We start from the raw sequence: 23,595 nt of genomic DNA, 5'->3' as shown, positions 1-23,595 counted from the left end.
TGCTCATCATTCCTGTGTTAACCCCATGTTGTCTCTGTCTTTTAGCGATCTGCAGTTATGGATTACTGGATACGATTGTGAGGAACCCGTGTAACACGGGAGGAGACAATGGCTTTTCTGGACAATCCCTTAATTATCTTGGCCCATATCCGTCAATCACACGTTACTAGCGATGACACAGGGATGTGTGAGATGGTTCTTATTGACAATGATGTGGACTTGGAGAAACTTTATCCATCTTCAGTGTCGGGAGAGAACATCTCACAGACACAAGGGAATGGAGAAACTCAAAGCTACATATACTCTCAGTCTGTGGATATTACGTCTAGCTGGGATTTCGGTATAAGAAGGAGATCAAACACAGGTAAAAATCTGCAAGTCTCTAAAAACTACATTAAGGCTACTTTCACACTAGCGTTAATATTTTCCGGTATTGAGATCAATCATAGGGTCTCAATACCGGCAAAAAAAAACCGCTTCCGTTTTGTCCCAATTCATTGTCAATGAGGACAAAGCGTAACTGAACAGAACGGAATGCCCCAAAATGCATTCTGTTCCTTTGACACTGGAGAGCGCCCACCTGACAATTCACTACTAGCTAAAGGGATTGCAGGCGAACATGAAAAGCGTTGGAACCAGTGATGAAAACTCTGTAGAGCTAAGCAGCCAGTTTCAGTTCTCTAGAACGTGACAGGTCCTATTTAAAGGGCATCTGTCAGCAGTTTTTTTAGCTATGAAACTGGCCGACCTGTTACATGTGCACTTGGCAGCTGAAGGCGTCTGTGTTGGTCCCATGTTCATGTTATATAAATATAGTGGCTCACCCCTTTAAATCTTTGGATTCACAGAGGGTGCTTTCTCAATTGGCTCACCTACTGCCAACCAACTGAGAAATGGATATTTATATTGACAGGCACACCTCCACCTAGATATCACACCTAAAATCTCAGTAGTGGTTATCTATAACATTTATTATGAAAATATCCATTGTCCATATGTGCCCGCATTGCTGAGAAAAATGTAGTTTTAATATATGCAAATGAGACTCTAAGTGCAATGGGGGCGTTGCCGTTACACCTAGAGGCTCTGCTGTCTCTAAAACTGCAATGACCTCTCCACTTTTATTGACCGGGCAAGGCATGATGACGTTTGCACTGCATGGCCCTGTCAATCTAAGTTGAGATGGCGCAGCAGTTGCAGAGAGAGCAGAGCCTCTAGGTGTAATGGCAACGCCCCCGTTGCTCCTAGACGCTCATTTACATATATTAAAACATCATTTTTCTCAGCAGTGCGAGCACATATGTACATGGGACCAACACAGACGCCTTCAGCTGCCAAGCGCACATGTAATATGCGAGCCAGTGTCATAGGTACAAAACTGCTGACAGATGCTCTTTAAAGGTGTTGTTTCAATGGTGGTATGCCACCAGTCTGTTTGAGGCAATTCCTTTAAAGTGTAACTGCCATTCTATTTTTATTTGAATAATGTACAGGGAGTGCCGAATTATTAGGCAAGTTGTATTTTTGAGGATTAATTTTATTATTGAACAACAACCATGTTCTCAATGAACCCAAAAAACTCATTAATATCAAAGCTGAATATTTTTGGAAGTAGTTTTTAGTTTGTTTTTAGTTTTAGCTATTTTAGGGGGATATCTGTGTGTGCAGGTGACTATTACTGTGCATAATTATTAGGCAACTTAACAAAAAACAAATATATACCCATTTCAATTATTTATTTTTACCAGTGAAACCAATATAACATCTCAACATTTACAAATATACATTTCTGACATTCAAAAACAAAACAAAAACAAATCAGTGACCAATATAGCCACCTTTCTTTGCAAGGACACTCAAAAGCCTGCCATCCATGGATTCTGTCAGTGTTTTGATCTGTTCACCATCAACATTGCGTGCAGCAGCAACCACAGCCTCCCAGACACTGTTCAGAGAGGTGTACTGTTTTCCCTCCTTGTAAATCTCACATTTGATGATGGACCACAGGTTCTCAATGGGGTTCAGATCAGGTGAACAAGGAGGCCATGTCATTAGATTTTCTTATTTTATACCCTTTCTTGCCAGCCACGCTGTGGAGTACTTGGACGCGTGTGATGGAGCATTGTCCTGCATGAAAATCATGTTTTTCTTGAAGGATGCAGACTTCTTCCTGTACCACTGCTTGAAGAAGGTGTCTTCCAGAAACTGGCAGTAGGACTGGGAGTTGAGCTTGACTCCATCCTCAACCCGAAAAGGCCCCACGAGCTCATCTTTGATGATACCAGCCCAAACCAGTACTCCACCTCCACCTTGCTGGGGTCTGAGTCGGACTGGAGCTCTCTGCCCTTTACCAATCCAGCCACGGGCCCATCCATCTGGCCCATCAAGACTCACTCTCATTTCATCAGTCCATAAAACCTTAGAAAAATCAGTCTTGAGATATTTCTTGGCCCAGTCTTGACGTTTCAGCTTGTGTGTCTTGTTCAGTGGTGGTCGTCTTTCAGCCTTTCTTACCTTGGCCATGTCTCTGAGTATTGCACACCTTGTGCTTTTGGGCACTCCAGTGATGTTGCAGCTCTGAAATATGGCCAAACTGGTGGCAAGTGGCATCTTGGCAGCTGCACGCTTGACTTTTCTCAGTTCATGGGCAGTTATTTTGCGCCTTGGTTTTTCCACACGCTTCTTGCGACCCTGTTGACTATTTTGAATGAAACGCTTGATTGTTCGATGATCACGCTTCAGAAGCTTTGCAATTTTAAGAGTGCTGCATCCCTCTGCAAGATATCTCACTATTTTTGACTTTTCTGAGCCTGTCAAGTCCTTCTTTTGACCCATTTTGCCAAAAGAAAGGATTAAAATATTAAGTTTAAATCACCCCCTTGCCCACTTTTACATATAAAATATATAAACAATAAAATAAAAAATGACATATCGCCACGCTGAAAAAGTGTGAACTATTAAAATATTTAAAAATATCTCCTATGTGGTCAACGCCATCACAGGAAAAAAAAAAAACGTGCAATTTGCCATTTTTTTGTCACCTTGCCCCGACAAAAATTAGATTAGGACTGTTCTATCATGGTCCAGACGTTCCATAAAATCTGAAATGCACGCAGCTTTTTTTGGTGTTTTTATTTTTTTCACGTGGTATTGAGTATCGCAATACTTTTTTTATGGTATCGAAACCGAGTTTAAATTTTGGTATCGTGACAACCCTAGGCAAGACGTGTGTTTTTTTTATTATTATACCGTAATTTATATGTATTTTAAGTTTGGTGACTAAATTTTTCAGGTTAGGAGCCAATGGCTCCTTGATATTTTTTTTTGTCTGGAGCCCTGCTACATGCACACGACAAGTAACAGCCGTCACACGGCCATTTTTAGCACCAGTGAAAGTCTATGGGGCTATTCACATGGCCGTTCTTTTAACTGCCAGTGAATAGGGACCCTTTTTAACGGCCGATTGACAGGAGTGCACCCGTCTAACGGCCATTAAAAACGGGTACATGGGCCATTTAGGGGTTAAAAAAATAAATAAAAATTACCTCATCCACTTGCGGAGCGGCAGTCTCTTCTCTCTTCATTGAGCAGAACCTGTTGAAGGACCTGCGATCTGCGTGGTGACGTAACCACGAGGGAGCGCGCAGTGACGTCATCGTTCTGGGAAGAGAGAAGAGACTGCTGCAGCGCGAGCAAGTGGATAAGGTGAGGTGTTTTTTTTGGGCTGTGGGACTTTATGGGGGCATTATATAAACCATGGGGGACATTATAAAGCTGGGGGCCCTAATAAAAAATCTAACAAAGAAAACACACACTATGGGGGACATTATTTAAGATGGGGCACTACATTGGGGGCATTATCAAAGCTAGGGGCAGTTAAAAAGATTATATACACCATGGGGGACATTTATTTAGCTGGGGACTTACATGGGGGCATTATTAAAGCTGGGGCACTATAAAAAAAATTATATACACTGTGGGGGACATTTATTTAGCTGGGGGCCTACATGGGGGACATTATTTTAGCTGGGGGCCTACCATCCTGTGGGTGTTCTCAGAGGGGTGGGTCTAGAAATAACTGCCAATTAAATTCATCCATTTTTCATGTCTGTTTTTAAGGGACATGAAAAACTGATGCAAAACGGACACACGGACAGAAAATGGATGTACACACTGATGCAAAATGGCCATGAAAAACTGACAGTGTGTCTGTTTTTAACTGACTTTTTTTTCACTGTTGTGTGCTTATAGCTTTAGCAAGTCTCCACTGTTATGTAAACAGAAGACAGAGGAGCGTTGCTAAGGCTCAAAATGGGCCACTTTAGAGCTATTTTTCTAATAGAAATTTGCAATTTCAGTAATTTAAGTATATTACAAAAATGTTTAACATCACTGCCCCTATACATTACACAAATAAAAATAGAATGGCAGTTACACTTAATAAATGGCTGACTTCTGATCAGACTAAGTAAAGTGAATATACAGTACAGTACACTATATAGCGTACTGCATTGTATTATACAGACATCAGACCCACTGGATCTTCAAGAACAAAGTGGGTCGGGGTCAAAAAAAGTGAAAAAAAAAGTCAAAATAAAATAAACACATTTATCACTGATTAAAAAAATAAAATATTCCCTAGACATGTTTGATATCACCGCGTCCGTAACGACCTGATCTATAAAACGGTCATGTTACTTTCACCGCACGGTGAACGCCATAAAAAAAAAAAAATAAACTATGATGAAATTGAAATTTAGCCCACCTTACTTCCAAAAAAAGGTAATAAAAGTGATCAAAAAAGTCATATGTACGCCAAAATAGTACCAATCAAAGTCACCTCATCCAGCAAAAAATTTGCCCCTACATGAGACAATGGCCCAAAAAATAAAAAAACTATGGCTCTCAGACTAAAACATGATTCTTTTGTTTCAAAAATGCTTTTTTATGTTAAACGTAGACATATTAGGTATCGCCGCGTTCGTAAGAACCTGCTATATAAAAATACCACATGACCTAAACCTTGAGGTGAATACCGTAAAAAAATTAAAATAAAAACGGTGTCAAAAAAGCCATTTTTTGTCACCTAACATCACAAAAAGTGTAATAGCAAGCGATCAAAGTCGTATGCCCCCCAAAATAGGGCCAATCAAACGTCATCTCATCCCACAAAAATGATACCCTACCTAAGACAATCGCCCAAAAACTGAAAAAAATATGATTCTCAGACTATGGAGACACTAAAACATGATTTTTTTTTTTGTTTTAAAAATGATATTATTGTGTAAAACTTAAAAAAAATAAAAAAGTGTACATATTAGGTATCGCCACGTCCGTAACGACCAGCTCTATAAAAATATCATATGACATAACCCCTCTGTGAACACTGTCAAAAAAATAAAATAAAAACTGTGCTAAAAAAAACATTTGTTTTGTCACCTTATGTCACTAAAAGTGCAACACCATGCGATCAAAAAGGCGTATGCCCCCCACAATGGTGCCAATCTGTCACCTCATCCCGCAAAAAATGATACCCTACATAAGACAATCGCCAAAAAAATAAAAAAAACTATGGCTCTCAGACTATGGAGACACTAAAACATGTTTTTTTTTGTTTCAAAAATTATATTGTGTAAAACGTAAAAGAAAGTATACATATTAGGTATCGCCACGTCCGTAACGGCCGGCTCTATAATAATATCATATGACATAACCCCTCAGGTGAACACTGTAAAAAAAAATGTAATAAAAACGTTGTCAAAAAATCTATTGTTTTTGTTACCTTACATCAGTGGTCCCCAACCTTTTTTGCACCAAGGACCGGTTTCATGCAAGACAATTTTCCCAGGGACCGGGTGGGGGGGGAAGGGGGCGGGGGTTCTGGGACGGGGCTTAGGGGGTGGGCGGGGCTGACTCACTCGCATAACAAAACACAAGGTGCATATTAAAATATATAACACTATATAATGACTATATAAACTGACTATGGTCGGGCACGGGTCTCTGCTGCACTGTACCGTATTTTTCGCCCTATAAGATGCACCTAGTTTTAGAGGAGAACAATAAGAAAAAAATATTTTTCATTACACCTCAGGTCAGACCAGCAATCAGACCCCCAATGTTAATCAGACCTCAGATCAGACCCCCAATGGCTCAGATCAACCCCCAAACCTTTAGCCATCTGTCTGCCCCCAATGTCAGCCATAAGCCCCCCAATGTCAGCCATAAGCCCCCCATTAGCCCCTCATGTCAACCATAAGCACCCCATTAGCCCCTCATGTCAGCCATAAGCCCCCCATTAGCCCCTCATGTCAGCCATAAGCCCCCCATTAGCCCCTCATGTCAGCCATAAGCCCCCCATTAGCCCCTCATGTCAGCCATAAGCCCCCCATTAGCCCCTCATGTCAGCCATAAGCCCCCCATTAGCCCCTCATGTCAGCCATAAGCCCCCCCATTAGCCCCTCATGTCAGCCATAAGCCCCCCATTAGCCCCTCATGTCAGCCATAAGACCCCCATTAGCCCCTCATGTCAGCCATAAGCCCCCCATTAGCCCCTCATGTCAGCCATAAGCCCCCATTAGCCCCTCATGTCAGCCATAAGCCCCCCATTAGCCCCTCATGTCAGCCCCATGTCCCTCATGTCAGCCCCATGTCCCCCAGGTCAGCCATCAGCCCCCAGTGCAAATAAAAAAAACAAAAAAAAACACTTACCTCTCCTGCTCCTGGTCACCATCGCGATCCTCTTCATTCTGCTGTCGGCTGGCTGTGTATAGCGGCGCACAGCGTGAGGTCACAGAGCGACCTCACGCTGTGCGCAGACCTGCACAGCCGATAGCCGAGCCGAGGACCAGGAAGCGGTGAGTACAGATCCTTCACCGCTCCCTGGTCCTTCTGTACTAATGAAGCGCTTCCATAATGGAAGCGCTTCATTAGTACAGAGTTGAAGACTGCCCTGATCGCTGCGGCCCGGCTAACAATCCTCCACGGCCCGGTCCTGGGCCACGGCCCGGCCTTTGGGGACCGCTGCCTTACATCACAAAAAGTGTGTAATAGCAAGCGATCAAAAAGTCATATGCACCCCAAAATAGTGCCAATCTAACCGTCATCTCATCTCGCAAAAATGATACCCAAACTGAGACAATCGCCTAAAAACTGAAAAAACTATGGCTCTCACACTATGGAGACACTAAAACAGGATTATTTCTTTTTTGTTTCAAAAATGATATTATCGTGTAAAACCTAAATAAAATAGAAAAAAGGTATACATATTAGGTATCGCCGCGTCCGTAAAAACCTGCTCTATAAAAATAGCACATGATCTAACCTGTCAGATGATCGTTGTAAATAATAAAAAATAAAACCGGTGCCAAAACAGCTATTTTTTGGCAAATTTCCCATTTTAATCCATTTTTTCCCTTAACAAAGCAAGGTTTAACAGCCAAACAAAACTCAATATTTATTGCCCTGATTCTGTAGTTTACAGAAATGCCCCATATGTGGTCTTAAACTGCTATACGGGCACACGACAGGGCGCAGAAGGAAAGGAACGCCATATGGTTTTTGGAAGGCAGTTTTTGCTGGACTGTTTTTTTGACACCATGTCCCATTTGAAGCCCCCCTGATGCACCCTAGAGTAGAAACTCCAAAAAGTGACCCCATTTAAGAAACTGCACCCCTCAAGGTATTCATAACTGATTTTACTAACTTTGTTAAACCTTTAAAGGGATTCTGTCACCTCTCATAACCCAAATTCGGATTTTAAACCAGTCATGCTCCACAGCTTACCTTGAATCGGCTGTGCTGTTATATATTGTAATCTGTCCAGTAGTTTTGCAGAAAAACGACTTTTATAATTATGCAAATTAACCCTGAAGGTGCCCAGAGGGGCGTTATGTTCCCCTTTGTGTGCCCAGTAACGCCCGTCTTACAGTGCCCAAAACGCCTTCCTCCAGAATCCCTAACCGCCCACAGCGTCTCATCCCTCTCCTCCCCCTCCCTGACGGCCGAGCGAAGTCTCGCGCAGACGCAGTACCCACTGAGGGCTGCGCCAGTGCGATTTGCTGGAGACTGAGGGCAGGAGCTTCATCGTCGTCACTGGGCATGCGCCGAGCCCAGTGATGTCCGATGCTCGCTCTTCCCTCAGTCTCCAGCAAATCGCACTGGCGCAGCCGTCAGTGGGTACTGCGTCTGCGCGAGACTTCGCTTGGCCGTCAGGGAGGGGGAGGAGAGGGATGAGACGCTGTGGTCGGTTAGGGATTCTGGAGGAAGGCGTTTTGGGCACTGTAAGAGGGGCATTACTGGGCACACAAAGGGGAACATAACGCCCCTCTGGGCACCTTCAGGGTTAATTTGCATAATTATAAAAGTCGTTTTTCTGCAAAACTACTGGACAGATTACAATATATAACAGCACAGCCGATTCAAGGTAAGCTGTGGAGCATGACTGGTTTAAAATCCGAATTTGTGTTATGAGAGGTGACAGAATCCCTTTAAGTGTTTCTCAAGAGTTAATGGCAAATGAAGATGAAATTTCAGAATTTCTATTTTTGTTACTTTGCCTCGCAGAAAGTGTAATATAGAGCAACCAAAAATCATATGTACCCTAAAATAGAACCAACAAAACTGCCACCTTATCCCGTAGTTTCCAAAATGGGGTCACTTTTATGGAATTTCTACCTTAGGGGTGCATCACGGGGGGTTCAATTGGGACATGGTGTCTAAAAACCAATCCAGCAAAATCTGCCTTCCAGAAACCATATGGTGTTTCTTTCCTTCTGCGCCCTGCCGTGTGCCTGTACAGTAGTTTACGACCACATATGGGGTGTTTCTATAAACTACAGAATCAGGGCATTAAATATTGAGTTTTGTTTGGCTTTTAACCCTTGCTTTGTTACTGGAAAAATGGATAAAAATTGAAAATTTGCCCAAAAATTGAAATTCTGAATTTTCATCCTCATTTGCCAACAACTCTTGTGGAACACCTAAAGGGTTAACAAAGTTTGTAAAATCAGTTTTGAATACCTTGAGGGGTGTAGTTTCCATAATGGGGTCATTTTTGGGTGGTTTCTATTATGTAAGCCTCACAAAGTGACATCAGACCTGAACTGGTCCTTTAAAAAGTGGGTTTTGTAAAATTTCAAGATTTGCTTCTAAACTTCTAAGCCTTGTAACATCCCCAAAATGATCCAAACATGAAGTAGACATATGGGGAATATAAAGTAATAACTATTTTTGGAGGTATTACTATGTATTATAGAAGTAGAGAAATTGAAATTTGCAAATTTGCAAATTTTTCCAAATTTTAAGTAAATTTGGTATTTTTTTATAAATAAAAAAGATTTTTTTGACTCCATTTTACCAGTGTCATGAAGTACAATATGTGACGAAAAAACATTCTCAGAATGGCCTGGATTAGGCTACTTTCACACTGGTGTTTCTGGGTCCTGTGAGATCCGTTTCAAGGCTCTCACAAGCGGCCCAAACGGATCAGTGCAGCCCAAATGCATTCTGAATGGATAAGGATCCGTTCAGAATGCATCAGTTTGGTTTCGTTCAGCCTCCATTCCGCTCTGGAGGCAGCTGCTTGCAGCGTTTTGATGTCCGTCTGACGAAACTGAGCCAAACGGATCCGTCCTGACTTACAATGTAAGTCAATGGGAACGGATCCGTTTTTACTGACACAGTATGGTGCAATTGAAAACGGATCCGTCCCCCATTGACTTTCAATGTAAGTCAAAACGGATCCATTTGCATTATTATTATTTTTTTCATGGTAATGCAAACGGATCCGTTCTGAACGGATCTAAGCGTTTGCATTATAGGTGCGGATCCGTCTGTGCAGATACCAGACGGATCCGCACCTAAACGCAGGTGTGAAAGTAGCCTAAGTCAAAGCGTTTTAAAGTTATCACCACATAAAGTGACGCTGGTCAGATTTGCAAAAAATGGCCAAGTCCTTAAGGTGAAAATGAGCCCGGTCCCTAAGGGGTTAAACTCTGCATTATGCTGTCTCTCTGTTACAACTCCTGGCAATGAATACACTTACAGTACGGCGTTGCTGTTTTTCTGGGGTGCATTTTTCACGTTATGACGGTGTCCAGTCACTGCTGACGCCGCCGGGCTGTGTAGGAGCACATCCTGGTAACAATGCAAATCAATTCAAGGTCGGGTCATGCATATGTTTCCAGGAGGAATAACACCGCTCTAAGAAAAGATGCTTTAGAAATGTTTATTTATTTTTTAAATAAGTTTTATAGGTATTTACAAAAATCCATAATTACTGGAAAAAAATGAAAATCAGACAACATATAGTACATGACAATCTCTTTCTGACAAAGCTAGAACCAGCCCTGCACCTCACATGGGTCCAGAGATCTCCACCTTCATTGATCCATTTGCTATGCCAGATTTATTTGAAGCTGGCAGCTCAGGGGGAGTATCCTTTCTGCTGCAGCTCAGGGGGAGTATCCTTTCTGCTGCAGCTCAGGGTAAGGCCTCTTTCACACTACCGTATTTTTTTTCCGTTTTACGGGCCGTTTTTTGTGGTCTGTATACGGTCCGTATACGGAACCATTCATTTCAATGGGTCCGCAAAAAAAACTGAATGTACTCCGTATGCATTCCGTTTCCGTATTTCCGTTTTTCCATTCCGTTGAAAGATAGAACATGTCCTATTATTGCCCGCAAATCACGTTCCGTGGCTCCATTCAAGTCAATGGGTCCGCAAAAAAAACGGAACACATACGGAAATGCATCCGTATGTCTTCCGTATCCATTCCGTTTTTTTCTGAACCATCTATTGAAATGTTATGCCCAGCCCAATTTTTTCTATGTAATTACTGTATACTGTATATGCCATACGGAAAAACGGAACGGAAAAACGGAACGGAAAAGGAAACACAACGGAAACAAAACGAACAACGGATCCGTGAAAAACGGACCGCAAAACACTGAAATAGCCATACGGTAGTGTGAAAGAGGCCTTAGTATCCTTTCTGCTGCAGCTCAGGGTAAGTATCCTTTCTGCTGCAGCTCAGGGTAAGTATCCTTTCTGCTGCAGCTCAGGGGGAGTATCCTTTCTGCTGCAGTTCAGGGGGAGTATCCTTTCTGCTGCAGCTCAGGGGGAGTATTCTTTCTGCTGCAGCTCAGGGGGAGTATTCTTTCTGCTGCAGCTCAGGGGGAGTATCCTTTCTGCTGCAGCTCAGGGGGAGTATCCTTTCTGCTGCAGCTCAGGGGGAGTATTCTTTCTGCTGCAGCTCAGGGGGAATATCCTTTCTGCTGTAGCTCAGGGGGAGTATCCTTTCTGCTGCAGCTCAGGGGGAGTATCCTTTCTGCTGCAGCTCAGGGGGAGTATTCTTTCTGCTGCAGCTCAGGGGGAATATCCTTTCTGCTGCAGCTCAGGGGGAGTATCCTTTCTGCTGCAGCTCAGGGGGAGTATCCTTTCTGCTGCAGCTCAGGGGGAGTATTCTTTCTGCTGCAGCTCAGGGGGAATATCCTTTCTGCTGCAGCTCAGGGGGAGTATCCTTTCTGCTGCAGCTCAGGGGGAGTATCCTTTCTGCTGCAGCTCAGGGGGAGTATCCTTTCTGCTGCAGCTCAGGGGGAGTATCCTTTCTGCTGCAGCTCAGGGGGAGTATCCTTTCTGCTGCAGCTCAGGGGGAGTATCCTTTCTGCTGCAGCTCAGGGGGAGTATCCTTTCTCAGGGGGAATGTCTTTTTTATTTTGTAGTTCTCTCCCTATCACAGCTAAGAAGCGTGTCCTTTCTGCTGCGGCTGGCTCCCTATGACTGTCATAGTTTCTAATAGGGATGAGCGAACTTCTGTTTTAAAAGTTTGGGTTCTGGTTACCGCAGAGTTGCGTTACGGACCATAACTTATGGTCTGTGGTCACAGGATCCGTAACGCAATTCTGCGCTAACCGGAAAACCCGAACTTCTAAAACAGAAGTTCGCTCATCCCTAATTTCTAACAGTAGACATGGCTTGTGTCATTTGGAAGGATGGAACTGAGCATGTGCGACCACCTCATCGATTTTACTAAGGTGGACTGGGACAAACAGGTGGCGCTATACAGTTACACTTTATTGAATAACCCATTGACTACGCTACGTTTTTAATTATATGCAGTATTCAGATCCAGGTGCTGAAAAAAGGCCTTTAAATCAGTGGCAGGTTTTCTACTTATTATAGTTTATATTTATATATTTATGACTGTACAAAATGATATTGATTACAGTTTTGGGCATTTTCTATTTTCCTATAAATCTAACGCGGTTTAATATAGGATGATTAATTGTCTGTTTCACCCCCTTTGCCACGTGAAGTGCTGCGATCACCACTGTCCGTCCAGGGTTTGTTTTTAGGGTTGAAACCTCTTAATTTCATGCAATGCATCATTATTATTATTATTACGTCCTGCATCTTTAAGGCCAAAAAAAAAAAAAAAAAGCAAAAAGCCTGTAAAATAAAAAATATCTTCCTTGGTATCTGGCTTCCCCTACACATTTGACTAATGTTGCTGCGGATACAAATCACCTCCTTTATTACCTATAAACCGCTCCGTCCTCCCATAGAAAAATGCTGCTAATTTATATAGCCCTGACATTTTATAATTTTTCCTGATTTTTTTCAGATAAAGGATTTTACATTTGAAACTTTAATAGTTGAGCCCGAGTTCATTTATCTTTAATTTTTTGAAACGGGGGCACGTAATTCATATCTGTAATTTTATGCACACTCTGTAACGTTCACGGGACTTCATTTGTACATTAAAATTCCTTTAAGACCGTTATTAATGATTTATATAACGAACTGTCCTATTAATCACGCAAGTTTTCACATTTTACGATTCCCTTCTATGTTAATACTATCTTTATGGTCCGTATTAATGTTTTATGTCCCCTAATTTCAATTATAAATCACGGCCATTTTCCTGTTTTTGTTGGTATTTTCTGAACTTTGTGTCAGCTTTAAAAATTTTATGCCTTCTCCTCTGCCTCTCCGAAATGTCCCCCCCCTCCCCACCTCCTCTCCGTCCCCTCTTCACCATCCTTCTATAGATGCATCATGAAATATTCATGAAATTGGAATTAATTGTGATCTCTCTTCCCTGGAAAGTTTCATTGACAAAGTGATTTTGTCTTTTTCGTTCCTGGTTTTGGTTCTCAGCTCAGAAACTGGAGCGTCTTCGGAAGGAGAGGCAGAATCAGATCAAGTGCAAGAACGTACAGTGGAAGGATCGCAACACGAGCCACTCAGGTAACGTCTTCTTATGTCATCGTAGAGGCCCGATCCACAGAAGTGACGGCTAAAAACATGGTGATGGGACGAGCACAGCCCATGAGAAGCAGCCAGCCCAGAACTGTAAGCTCTATATCTGTTAGAGCCGGGATGCCCAACCTGCGGCCCTCCAGCTGTTGCAAAACTACAACTCCCGGCATGCCTGGACAACGTACAGCTATCAGTCTACAGCAGGGCATTGTGGGAGTTGTAGTTTTACAACAGCTGGAGGGCCGCAGATTGGGCATCACTGTGTTAGAGGATCACTTAAAGAGCCAATGAACTAATAATCGTATCAAAAATAATAACTTCGACTGAAAATAATATAAAAAATTTAGTAAATTAATATATTATTTATCAAGTAATAAAAGGATTATATAATAAAGAATATAAGTAAAATCTTATGATAAATAATAGTCAATTATTAAAATAAAGAATGTACGGTAAAATTATAATTTACAAAATAATAAATTTATATAAGAATAATAATAAAGAATATAAATAGTAATAAATGTGTTATGATTAATAATAATAATAAAATGGCAAGTGTAAATATAAGTAAAATTTTATAATAAAATAATCATATAAATAATATTGCAAACGTTCTAATACAAGCTGTGATAAATTATAGTAGAAAAATAAAAAATACGTAATAAAGTAATCTAATAATGATGCATAATATAAATAATAAAAATAATATAATACAATAATGTAAGTAGCTAAATGGTAATCATTTACTCAATAATATATAAATTAATACAATATAATAATATACGGTAAATAAAATAATGGTCATATAAAATAAATAATATAAGTAGCTAAATAATAATCATTTACTAAATATATAAATTAATAAAAATAAGTGATATAGAAATAATAATAATCACATAAAGAGTACATCCAGTGTATTCTCATAGTACAGTTTCTGCCTAGTCATCACAATATCACTGGGCAGAGTTGCCGTCCAGTCCGAGTGAGTTCTACTGTATGAAATGTGAATCGGCCATATTGTGCGCCACTCGCCTGTCCCATAAATGCGTGCGAGAAAGCAATGGCTGGATACAACAACCTGATGGATGAAAGCGAATGACTTGATGTCCTCCTAAAGTGTACCATAGACTAAATGTAGACCTAATGTGTACCTAGCTTTAGACTCACCCCTGACAGATGATGTCCGTTTTTTTTGCTCCTCTCTCCACATTGAATGCGCATACACGTTTAGTGGAGCTGACCATGTGTGTGTATGGGGAAGTGGGGAGAGATCGCTGTCGGCTGGACAATCGGCTATTGAATATGTATGGGCGCCTTCAGAAGCTCACTTTGACTTGTGTGGCTGATACCTGATGAGATTCACGTTAATTACTGATTAGTGTAAAAAAAAAGCCCTTTATTTGATGTTTTCAGGAAAAGTGCGGAGTGGGATCCAGTGGTAGATTAGCTGTTTTTTTTTTTTTTTTACCTAGCTTGTATGGCCAACTTCATATCCTTGCTCAGTAACATACCCCAAGCCAGTGATGGCAAACCTCCAGCACTCCAGCTGTGGTGAAACTACGACTCCCAGCATGCTCCATTCATTTCTATGGAGTTCTGAGAACAGCCGAGCAAGTGTACATCTTGGGAGTCATAGTTTTACCACAGCTGGAGTGCCGGAGGTTCGCCATCACAGCCCTCAGCTAACATAAAGGGGGTCATTTATTAAACAGAAATATGTCTATATTAGGCGTATTTCTGGCGCAGTTTGCGCAGCAATCTACGACTTTTCCCTGCTCATGCCAGGTCTAAAAAAAATGGGCGGAGAAGAAGTTTTAGGCATAGAAAATGGTCTAAATGTAAGATAGCAAGGAAGCGGTCTTACATTTAGAGGCAACTGTGGATCCGCTGAAGTTATGTACTGGCCGGCACCTCTACATAACTTCGGCAAAACTACCGCCAGCTTAGGGCTTTTTTAAGACTGGCGTCTAAAACGCCGGCCTTAATAAATGTCCCCCAAAGTATTTAATGTTGGATAGATAGAGTTTCACTTTAAAGCACCTGAGCGCCCTTGTGTCTGGATTGTTACCAAAATGTCCTCTAAGGCCTCATGCACACAACCATATGTATTTTGTGTCCATCTTATATCTGTTTTTTTTATTATTTTTTTGTTTTGCTGACCTATTGACTCCAATGGGTCCATGGTCCGCATTTGTGGCCAAGGTTAGGACATGTTCTATCTTTTGTGGAAAGCATACAGAAGACAGTCTGTTCTGCAAAAGATAGAACATGTCTTAATCAAGGCTGTAAATGCGGACCACGAACCCGTTGAAGTCAATGGGTCCGCAAAAACTGTGGACGTCACCCAGACGGTATCCGTATTTTGCAGATCTGCGTTTCGACATATGGTCGTGTGAATGTACCTTATAGACACTACAGTCAGGGCCGGCAGTAGCAATGGACAGACGCCATGTCCCACTGGTCTGTTCCCATGGGACTCTGTATAGACCTGCTCTATGCCTGTCCAGCTGTGTGTGGCATAGATAGGCGGCACACTGTCACCCGCGGGCACATGTCGGCCTTGGCTACAGTCATTGTTACTGGTCATCTCAGAATCTGCCACTTCAGATAACATTACAGAAGAATTGGCACTGCGAACCTGAGCAATATTGGGGGTCTGCTGCCAAGCCTGGACGATGTATTTGTATTTGCGGAATTGCTATTCATGCCGTTGTATTTCGATAATGTTTCAAAAGAAGGAGCTTCATGGTCATTACTGTTTTTATTTAATTTTTTTTACAGCTGAGGAATTGAGTTCATTGTTTGAAAAGAAAAACGTCCGGGAAAAATCACCACATAGCGGGAAGCCGTCCATATTGTCCGTGCGCTTGGAGCAGTGCCCATTACAGCTGAACAATCCCTTCAATGAATACTCCAAGTTTGATGGCAAGGTGAGGGACATATTGGTCTTTGCTCCAAACTGTTCTTCAAAAATTCTTATCCCTTGATGTGCAGCTATTCCCACGATCTTTGTAAGGGGACAGTTGTGGTCCAGGCTGCACTCTCCATTGAAATGAATAGGGGGTTAATATATTTTAGAGAGTGGGCATCAGAACAGTTTTTTAGGATTTGTTCACATTACCATTGTGTCTGCTTGGGGTCTAGTGTTTTTGATGGAAGGAGTTGCATAGTTGGCTGTGCTTCCCTTGCTATCAGAACCTCCAGTCTTCTTAGGTATGATGCCTCAAGGTTTGCACATCTGGATTCTTCTCAGCAGATCCTCTCAAGCTCTGTCAGGTTGGATGGGGACCATCGGTGGACGGCCATTTTCAGGTCTCTCCAGAGATGTTTGATTGAATTCAAGTCAGGGCTCTGGCTGGGCCACTCAAGGACATTCCCAGAGTTTTCCCTAAGCCGCTCCTGTATTACCTCTCCTGGATCAGGTTTTCATTAAGAATATCTGTGTACTTTGCTCCATTCAGCTTTCCCTCAACTCTCACCAGTCTCCCTGGACTATTGGATTCTTGGTCACCTCTCTTATTGTAACCCTTTTCCCCTGATTAGTGTGGTGGGGCAGCCAGCTCTAGGAAGAGTCCTGGTTGCCCCACACTTAATTCATTTAAGAATTATGGAGTCCACTGGGCTTCTTGGGAACTTTCAGTGCAGTAGAACATTTTAGTCCTCTTCTCCAGACCTGTGCCTCCACACAATCCTGTCTCTGAGCTGTACAGGCAGTTCTTGCCTCCTCCTCCTAGCTTGGTTTTTGCTCTGATATGCATTGTCCCCTGTGAGACCTTATAAAGACAGGACTGGGTCTTTCCAAATCATGTCCAGAGCTAAATTTCAAGTGTCAAAGCAAACATTTCTAAAATTCATTTTTTATTTTTTATTATGGGGTATTGAGTGCAGATTGTTGGGGGAAATTGAAGATTTTTTTTATTTTAGCACATGGGTGCAATATAACAAAATGTAATAAAGCTTAAATAGTTTGAAGACTTTCCAAATGCATTGCATTAAAAGGGTTGTCTGGGCATTTTCTAGTGATGATTTTCTAGGTCATCGATATCAGATCAGCAGGGGTCCCACACCCGGCACCACCGCCGATCAGCTGTATGTGGAGACGGCGCGCGTCGAGCGCATATGTCGTCTCCCATCTGTGCGTGCCGTCTCCTCATACAGCTGATCGCGGGAGTGTCGGGTGTCGGACCCCCGCTGATCTGATATTGATGACCTATCCTGATGATATCTCATCAATAGAAAAATCACTGAGAACAGATTTAAGGGGGGCATTTCTATTGCCAGGATATGCTGTCACTTCATGGTAGATCAGGGGTCCTGACCTCTGGTATCCCCCACAGATCCTGAAAAGGAAGGGGCTGCAGCACTTATTTAGCTCTGCATCATTCTCTAAGACGAGGACCGCTGGCGGTGTGCATTTTAGGAGATGTCATTTCATCACAGCTGGAATGTGGGAGGTTGCTGACCCCTGTTTCAAGCTTTTTCGTGCACAGCGGTACTTGGGCCACTGACTGGGAAGCAAACTACAGCTAGGCCTATTCACTTGAATTGAAGCGGACTGATGTTTCCCGCGCAGCTGGTGGTCGGGGAAGCCACTACTCTGGGGAGGGTGCTAAATCAACATTGCAACCCATTTAGTGGGTTTAAACACAGCCGGGTTTTCTTTATAAGGGCGAGACCACCCGGTCTTGTTGGATGCATGCAGCCAAGCCAGGCTCTTTGCGGTGGACGATGGCCAAATCATGCAGCCATTAGTCACCATTGGTCTGTGGCTTGGTCACGTGTGGTCTCACCCTGCACTTAAATGACCTGTTTGATATTTTTGCATGTAGCTGGGATATAATCGTTACCCTCTTCGCATGTTTAGCTATGATCTGAGATAAACCTGCAGGACATCTGATGGATTACATTTTCCACACTTACAGGGTTAAATACATTTAGAAGTCTTTTGTAGCTAATGACCCATCGTGACAGATCTAATGATCCCCGGGACCTACCTTTTCCTGCCTGCGACTGCTGGAATGCGAAGGGTTAACCCCGTCCCATGTTTCAGGGGACCCTCGGCAGACCCAGCCGGTGGATCAGCTCAAACCTCCCCGTGAGCGTGGTCTGTGGCATAATTCATGAGCGCTAATTACTCAGCTGTTAATTTTCATAAGTGTTGATTGTAGCAGTTCCTTAAATTAAGACTCCTTTTAAAGTGCACCTTGGGAAATATTTTATCAGGGCCCGGAGAGCAAATGAATATGAATATGGCTCCAATTAACACTCGCTGGTTAATGGCTTTTAGCAGCATTTTGGGATGTGCAGTCCTTAAATACCATTTTTTGCCTGCTGCTCTTACATTGAGCACCATTCAGATAATTAGGGATACGCAGAGCCATTTAAAAGACGTGAACGAGACATCGCTATTAACGCTGCGGTCTCGACTGCTCTTTGTGGCTATTGTGCCCCCATCCCATATTCTTCATTAAATTTATAATAAGTGACAGGCCCTTCTAAAAACCTTGATGATCACTTTAGAGAGGACTCTAGATATGCAAGGGGGGTGGGGGGTGATTGGGGCCACTGGGAAAATGTTATCACTGTGAATTTGCCTAATAAATTAGCTGCATGCTAAATGAAAGCAAATGGGATTTTGTCTGTCCTGGGAATTTCTCCCACTTTTGTCCCACTGCAAGCCTTTCTTGGCCATTTGTCTCAACAAGACAACCCATTCTTAAATTGAAGCCAGCTTGCCCATTGGATGCTCCCGGCCATTGGATGCTCCCGGCCATTGGATGCTCCCGGCCATTAGATGCACTAATACATTCTTATGGAAAAAAATGCTGGCATTCTGGCAAGTGTTCCGGATTTTTGGCCGGAGAGAAAACCGTAGAATGCTCCAGTATTATCTCCGTCGTGAACAGTCAAAAAGACTGAACTGAAGACATCCTGATGCATCCTGAACGGAATGCTCTCCATTCAGAATGTGACTGATCAGTTCTTTTCCGGTATTGAGCCCCTAGGACGGAACTCTATGCCGGAAAAGAATAACGCAAGTGTGAAAGTACCCTAAGTCTAGTATCTGTTCTTATCACTAGTATGCCGCAGTTATAACGTACACGTAGTGGAAGGTTTCAGATGTACGCAGGTCACCTAATGGCTACCTGTTGGAAACCTGGACCCTCTGGATCAAAACCATGGGGCAAGTTGTTTGAAAGTCCAAGGTGCAGAATTGCCCTGGGGGTCCCTGAACTCACTGGTAGTGACGATACATTTGTACACTTAAGGCTGCTTTCACACTAGCGTTCGGGTGTCCGCTCGTGCGCACCGTTTGAAGGGGCTCACGAGCGGCCCTGAACGCATCCGTCCGGCCCCAATGCATTCTCAGTGGAGGCGGATCCACTGAGAATGCATCCGCCTGCCAGCGTTCAGCCTCCGCTCCGCTCAGTGAGCGGACACCTGAACGCTGCTTACACCATATGGCTCAATCTTCAAGCGGATCCGTTCCCCATTGACTTACAATGTAAAGTCTGGACGGATCCGCTCAGACAACTTTCACACTTAGAAAATTTTCTAAGTTTTAATGCAGACGCATCCGTTCTGAACGGATGCGAACGTCTGCATTATCGGAGCGGATCCGTCTGATGAAACATCAGACGGATCCGCTCCGAACGCTCGTGTGAAAGTAGCCTAACTTTCTTTACATTTGATTGCACTTACGTCTGTTCGCCCGGTGTTCTGGGCAGGCAAGATGAGCAATTTTTATCATTCAGGCCAAATGTCAGGGCCAGAGCTGGCATACAATGCATTTGGAAAGTCTTCAGACCCTTTCACCTTTTCACATTTTGTTATGCTGTGGCCTTGTGCTAAAATAAAAGAAATTTACATTTCACCCCATCAATCTGCACCTTATATTCCATAATAAGAAAGGGAAAACCGAATTTTTTAAATTTCTACCAATTTATTTCAAAAGGAAAGACAAAAATTTTGTATGGACTTTCAGACCCTTTGATATGACACTTGACATTTATCCTTGGGGGGGCCTCCCATTTCGATCGCCTTAGAGATGTTTCTACAACTTGGTTGGAGTCCACCTTTTGGTAAATTGAGTTGAATGGACAGGATTTGGATCTGGAGTAAAATATGCCAAATTTTAAGGGGTTTTCCAGGGCTTAAAATGTGGATGACCTTTCTCAAAATAGGTTATCAATATGTGATTAGTGGGTGTCCAACTCCCAGCACACCACCGATCAGCTGATGAAATATTTTTTTTCAGTTGGTCTTTATTAAAAATGTTCTTTATTTTTTTGTGATACATGGGGGTTAAAAATCTATCTATTTGCAGACCGTGCTTCCTGAGTTCCGTCAGCTGACAGCTCATGTGAAGCCTTATCTCTGATCTCCTGACCTCATAAACACTCATTTAAGGCCTTATTCACACATCAGTGTTTGACCAGGATCGGAGCCTACACAGACATAGTTTTGGCTCAAAATCACTGATATAAATCACTGACCGAACACTGACTGTGTGAACAAGGCATATAATGAGTGTCCCATGGATAGAGGTGTTGTGGAAGCGAAGATCTAAAACAGGGGTGGACAATTTGCGGATTGGAAAGATGAGGGATGGCATAATGTTTAGGAGCACAGATGGGCGGGTACTAATGGTGCACTATGCCATCTCTGCATCCCCCATATAGCAGGAGAATTGAGTACTTTGACCCCTTTTTTTGACTCTCCAGAAAGGAGTATATAATTTAGAGGTGCCTTCTATGCATGCAGCTCTGTCCATTGTAGTTTATGGGAGATGTGAAATGCTAAGCTTTTACCACAACACCCATCGTCTACAAAGCAACGAGCTACATGCATGCTTGGTCTTGTCCTCTCTGGACCCCTTCACCATAGTCATGCCAACATGTGCCCCCTTTATAGTAGTGAGGGCCAGATATGTGCCCCCTTCACAGTAGTTATGCCAGATATATGCTCCTCATAGTACTTTTGCCCCGATATGTGCCCCCTCACAGTAGTTATGCTCAGGTATGTGCTCCCTCACAGTAGTTATGCCAGATATATGCCCGTCACAGTAGTTATGCTCAGCTATGTGCCCCCCCCTCACAGTAGTTATGCCAGATATATTCCCCTCACAGTAGTTTTGCCCTGATATGTGCCCCCTCACAGTAGTTTTGCCCTGATATGTGCCCCCTCACAGTAGTTTTGCCAGATATATACCCCTCACAGTAGTTGTGCCCTGATATGTGCCCCCTCACAGTAGTTCTGCCCAGGTATGTAGCCTCTTCACAGGAAGTGAAAATAACAAACCGTACATACTCGCCTAGTTCCTCCGATGATCTCCACTCCCCAGCAGCAGCAGTCAGGATGCACATCGGCTCCTCTGGTTTATGGAGGAGGAGGAGGAGGAGGAGCACAGTTGACTCCCGGCCTGCCCTGCCCAGCAGTGTGGAGCGACCACTGGGGGAGGAATGGTGAAGCGGGGAGCTCCCTACTTAATCATTCCAGGCATACTGTGGATGCAGAGACAGCTGCCTGAGAGTGGGACATACCTCACCCATTCAGGGACCGCGGGACAGCCACTAAAATCCGGGACTGTCCCATAGGATCTGGGACGGCTGGAAGGTATGGTATTCCCAGACAACCCCTTTAAGGAGAAAGCTCTTTAGCCGCTCTATGCTCCATGTTGTCTCTGTGCACGGCAGATTGCAGTGTCGGCTGGTTACTCGGTGTGAGTGGCAGGAGCGGTGATTGACAACCCCGGCACAATCTGCAGTAACAGCGCTTCTCCGACTCCACACATCAGCAGTTTCTTACCTGTCAAAGCTGTTCAGATTTACTAAGTCTTTCCCATTGATGTTCCTCGTTTTAATTTATTACACGATCGTATCCTTACCAGACGCTAATGATTAACCCTATCGTTTTACCGGGCTACCTTAGGATTCATCTTTTCTACATTATATTATAATGAGGGAACTGTTTAGTTTTTTTTTTTTTTAAAAGGGAGCCTGTCACCCCCAGTGTAAGCATACCGCCATGTAGGGTAGATGCCCTGAAAGATAATTGTGCTGTTCTTGTGAGAATCGGGTCGAGTGAATGGGACGAGCAGTTGTACTTACACTGTGCTGTACAGAAGATGGCGCGCAGGACAACTTTGAAGGGGAAACAGCGTGTGCACGAGCGCCACGATCCCTTCAGACAGCTGATCGGCGCGGGTGCCAGGAGTCGGACTCCCGCCAGTCTGATATTGAGGACCTATCTTGAAGATAATTCATCAATTAAAGGGGTTATGAAGGCATTCTGAAAAATACTCTTATTAGATACTAATGACCCGAGGATAGGTCATCAGTTAAAAAAAATCTCCGAAAACCCCTTTAATGTGTCGCCAATGCTGCTGTTCCGGCTGCACTCTCACAGGTTGCGGGTTCTGTTCTGCTGCATTGTAATAAATGCAGCTGAGCAGGAAAATAAGCACATGTCTGGTCAGAACCCGAGCGGAAGAGCCTGCAGCGTGGGATGGCGGCATGGTGAACTGGTAGGTATTAAAGGGGTTGTCTCACTTCAGCAAATGGCATTTAGCATGTAGAATGTAAATTTAATACAAGGCACTTACTAATGTATTGTAATTGTCCATATTGCTTCCTTTGCTGGCTTGACTCATTTTTCCATCACATTATACTCTGCTCGTATCCAGGGGTTGCGACCACCCTGCAATGCATCAGTGGTGGTCGTACTTGCACACCAGAGAGACCGGAGCTTTTTTTTTTTTTTACTATAGTGTGCAAGCGCGACCACCACTGCTGGATTGCAGGGTGGTCGTAACCCCTGGAAATGAGCAGTATTTAAGGGCTCATTCAGACGAACGTAAGGACTCTGCAAATAGGAGTCAGTAACGCACGAGCACCAGCCGTGTGCACTCTGCGGTGTGGATGCGTACACATTGACTTGAATAGGTCCGCGATCTGTAAGATACGGCAAAAGATAGGATATGTCCTGTCTTTTGCGGTGCCGAAACACGGACACGGAAGCGCTTTATAGGAAACTTCAGTTCAGCGCCTCCGTTCCGCAAAAGATAGTAAGTGCCTTGTATTCACTTTCTCCACATGATAAATGCCATTTGCTGAAGTGAGAGGACCCCTTTAACGAAACAATCTGTCCGAGGGATGCTCCCAGGGAACCACTCTAAGCCACTGCCCAACCCCTTTAAAAACCCCAGAGCGGGAGAATATACTTTTTATGAAGACATGACATCCCTTAAAAACCAGTGTTGATCCAGATGACCCGGCTGATAATTATCCAGTTATACCCAGTCAGGTTTGCTGCTGGGAACGCGTCTCTCT

General features: G+C 43.3%; 1 protein-coding gene across 2 annotated transcripts in view; it reads left to right on the top strand.

The window, feature by feature from the left end:
- MAPKAP1 (MAPK associated protein 1) overlaps positions 1–23,595 on the top strand; it is a 176,781-nt gene that overhangs the window by 24,603 nt on the left and 128,583 nt on the right. For both annotated transcript variants that reach the window (XM_040442681.1, XM_040442680.1), the window contains exons 2-4: positions 46–364; positions 13,163–13,252; positions 16,046–16,194. In XM_040442681.1, the coding sequence (XP_040298615.1) occupies positions 109–364; positions 13,163–13,252; positions 16,046–16,194 (495 nt within the window). In that variant the 5' untranslated portion in view covers positions 46–108. The remainder of the gene's footprint in view (positions 1–45; positions 365–13,162; positions 13,253–16,045; positions 16,195–23,595) is intronic.

Source organism: Bufo bufo, chromosome 8 (assembly GCF_905171765.1).
Source record: "Bufo bufo chromosome 8, aBufBuf1.1, whole genome shotgun sequence".
Lineage (NCBI taxonomy): Eukaryota > Metazoa > Chordata > Amphibia > Anura > Bufonidae > Bufo > Bufo bufo.
This window is presented reverse-complemented; position numbering and strand designations above follow the sequence as displayed.